Source organism: Etheostoma spectabile, chromosome 6, assembly GCF_008692095.1.
Source record: "Etheostoma spectabile isolate EspeVRDwgs_2016 chromosome 6, UIUC_Espe_1.0, whole genome shotgun sequence".
NCBI classification, from domain to species: domain Eukaryota; kingdom Metazoa; phylum Chordata; class Actinopteri; order Perciformes; family Percidae; genus Etheostoma; species Etheostoma spectabile.
In genome coordinates, this window is record NC_045738.1 from 31,359,405 (window position 1) to 31,363,343 (window position 3,939).

Sequence of the window (3,939 nt, forward strand, 5' to 3'; positions counted from 1 at the left end):
TTTACTTTCTTGCTCCCGCCCCAGACACATCCGACCAATAAAAGGAGGGAATGTTCTTGCGTGATTTGGAATGACACATTTTGGGACGCTTGGATTTTTCCAGGTGTGAAACCATCGCTCCAAGTTTACAAACTCAACTGATTTGGACCAAAGCAAACAAACTAGGTGTGAAAACGCCCTAAGACTTGGGCCATGTCTACTGTACATACATGAGGCTAGATATCATCTTAAATTTTGGATATCGTAAGATTGTGATATGACAGGAAAAAACCTTTCTTTTCCTGGTTTTATAGCCGGCATTACAGTAAAGTGATGTAGTTTTCTGAACTTATATTTCATTATTTCCCGTTAACGTTATTGCATCCACATTATTTGTGATTATTTATCTCTCACTGTGTTAATATTTTGTGTGAGCAATAGTCAGCCCTAAAATATTGACATTGATTTTGGTAGTTGGTAAAAAACATCCCAATATTTGATTTTCTCTCAATCGCCAAACTCTGCTATAGACCCAATCCCAATATGTGCTTCCTATACCTTGGGTAGAAAACACCTACGTCCCATTCATACAATTTAATGTCGCTGAGCAAATGAGGACAAGGAAAAACTAAATATACTCTCATCCCCTTCATCTAAAACACACGTTTAATGCTTTCATATGTCCACATTATGACTAACATTAGGGTTGGACCACTCAGTGTAAAGCAGGGGTCTTCAACAGGGGGTCCGCGACCCCTAGGGGGTCCGCGGAGGTACTGCATGGGGGTCGCGAAAGTTTTGGTGATTAGATTTTTTTATATCCCCCCCCCCCCCCCCCCCCTGCAATTTTTCCACTAATTGAAATGTCTTAAATACACATTAACATGAATCAACACACTGTAGAAACAGATAAATGGAGGCAGAAGATGTCTTTCAGTCATCAAGCACACATGGCACTATAGGACCAGTTCATATAACACATTTTATACTATATATATTATATATATATATATATATATATATATATGGGGGTCCCCGCTCCATCTCCATCAGTTTGGGGGTCATGGACTGGGAAAAAACGTTGAAGACCCCTGGTGTAAAGGGTTACGTTAAACCAAGCCGGTTTTTCTTGTCTTCTATGATTGGTCCAGGTAGACAGGACTGGAGTGATTTCTTTTTAAGCTTCTGCGGCGTTAACATTGTTGCATGTATAGCTACATGCTAACGGCAATGAAAGATGTAATCTGTAACCCAAAGTCTGGCTGTATACTCAGTTAAAGCCAGACACTGGCTGTACGGCGACAACAACAACGGGAGCGAGATGTGGACTGCTGGCCAATCAGAGCAGACTGGGCTTTTTCGAGAGTGGGGCTTAAAGAGACAGGCACTGAAACAGAGCGTGAATACAGGTGCAGCGGCCATGGGGAGTGCGAGAAAGAAAAAGTGTTTTTTGAACATGTACTACACGCACTGTATGCGAGGTATAAGTTCTTGTTGCTCTTGTTTTGTGTGAGCTCACCAAACACCTATCAACCAAGAAAGTCTTGGATCTTGTTTTCTCTGCATTGACTGCTTTCATTTTGTCCTGCTGCAGGCCGGGGCCTTTGGGACGAGGACAGCGTGGTCAGCTCTCCAGACGGAGGCTCAGCCAGTGACTCGGGGGATCGCTACCAGGCTGACCACTACCGCTGTAGCCCGCAGGAACCCAGCAAGATCGAGACGCTGATCCGTGCCACGCAGCAGATGATCAAGGAAGAAGAAAGTCGACTTCAGCTGCGCAAGGGCCCTCCAGATGCTCCCCTGGGGCCGGCCAATGGGCTGCCCAAGGGCCCTGGTCCATGCTTCACTCCCGAGTATAATCAAGGGCCACTGCCACTGCAGACGGTGGTGTGTCGAGGTTTGAGTCAGACCATCAGCCCTGCGCCCAGTCCCGCCCCCCTGTCCAGGCTCAGCAGTCCAGGTCCTGAGCGCCTCCACAAGCCCAAAGACTACCTTCAAACAGACCTGTCCCCCTTCTCTTTGCCATTACACCATCCGTTTGTGCGGCCGGGTCCGTGCTTAGCTTCACCCGCCTCGGCCCCGGCTCTCTACCCCTCCCACACCCACCCGCGGCCCTACTTGGACAAGAATAAAGCCTACTCCCTGACAGGCTACGCTCTGGAACACCTCTATGACCAAGAGAGCCTACGGGGTTACTGCGCCTCGGCCGGCACGGGCCCCGCCCACTACGATGTGACCCCTCACCTCCGCATGCCATCAGAGCAGACCCCCGGACATAAAGGCACCTCTGTGATTATAAGCAGTGGCAGCTAACGCTCATCTAACACACGCAGGACACCCAGGTCACACAGCCTGAGCTACAACATTAAGCCATCAATATTCTGGATCCGGTTTTTCCATCATACCGATCACTTTCTTCAAATTGTTGCTTCTTTCTTCTTTAGCGACATTTAGGGTTGGGTATCATTCAAAAAATGTTGATAATGGTTGTTACGTCCCCACTGTGTCTAGGGGCGGAGGACGGTAACGATTAAATAAGGCCTGGGGGAAAACCAGGGAAAGTTGAAAACATTTCAAGATGAATCAAATTATTTATTGTTAAACTAACGGAACTTAAAGTGGTCTCCTAATAGGAAGACAAATGAATTGCAAAATGTAAACTAAATTTCAAGGTTTTAAATACACAACTTAACTCAATTAACACTAGCTTCACAACACCATTCTGAAGCAACTCAGCCAAAAACAGATAATACCGCTCTCTCTCTGTACTGTAAGTCTGCACCTCTGCCACAGGCTTAGCACAGCCATTTAACGCTTCCCAATCGTTAGAGCCAAGCAGCCTCAGCTGCGGGGTTAGGTCACCCACAGCTGGAGGGAATCACACGAGTAGAGAACAACAAAACACGGCATGTAACACTGGTACCAATACCAATACCTATCTTCAATACCTGGTCCTCATCAATATTTTTAAATATCAATATTATGAATTCCATTCAGCAATAAATTACAACATTACACAAATCTTTTTATTTATTTTTTAGCTCTGTCTTTGTGCGTAACGTAACGTTAGACAGCCAATCACAAACATTATTGTATGCTTGTTACTGGTAGAAGATTCCAATTCCTCCGGATTTTGTTGAGCAGTCATTTAGCCATGAATCCAAAACTGAGAAAGATCTTTAAGATAGGATTTTTAAGATATCTTTAAGATCCTTCTCTGTTTTGGATTCATGGCTAAATGACTGCTCAACAAAATCCATATTTATACGCATCACTTCTCCCTCCAAATTTAAAAATTTGAGAGGGAAGAGGTTGGTTTTGAGCAATCGTTTTAAAAAACCAAAACCTCAAAAACCCAAACCACGGCCGCAGCGGTAAACTTGAGGTAACGCCCATCAAGCCACAAATAAGGGGAGGCATTGCGTCACCACGCTTCAGTCATGGATCCGCAGCGTTAGGACAAAGTATCGAATCAGAGAAATAGTTATAGACATAGTTATAATAGACAAATAGAGAAAAAGTCCTATTTTTATGGACGTTATCTGACAGTAAGCGTTTCTGCGTCACATTTTCAGTAGGGCAGCGGAGTGGCTGTGGGTTGACTTCCCACAGTTCTCATGGGCTTTATAAGTCATAAGGGGAAAAGGTTAACATGAGTTAATGTTCCTAAACATCATCACCAAATTTCTGGTTAATTTTTGACAGTTTCAGTGGTTATGAGGAGCAATGTGAGAGAGGAATTGATCAATTTTTAGGTATATTAAACCAGCTTTTCCCTCGCCATTGGCGCCAATGAAGCAGAAAACGTTACTGTGTGATAACTTCTATGATCGTTAAACCGACAAGCTTAAGTGTTCATGACATGATATTGCCATGAGAAATTTGTTGATCATTGATTATTGCCTACATTTTTTCACGATAAGCGTTGTAGAATGTCCCGACAGGCCGTGTTGTGAACAG

General features: G+C 44.3%; 1 protein-coding gene across 1 annotated transcript in view; it reads left to right on the plus strand.

The window, feature by feature from the left end:
* Positions 1 to 2,984, plus strand: part of LOC116691599 (single-minded homolog 1-A) — a 26,579-nt gene extending 23,595 nt beyond the window's left edge. The window contains exon 12 of the mRNA XM_032519356.1: positions 1,574 to 2,984. Within this exon, the coding sequence (XP_032375247.1) occupies positions 1,574 to 2,292 (719 nt within the window). The 3' untranslated portion in view covers positions 2,293 to 2,984. The remainder of the gene's footprint in view (positions 1 to 1,573) is intronic.
* The last annotated feature ends 955 nt before the right edge of the window (positions 2,985 to 3,939 follow it).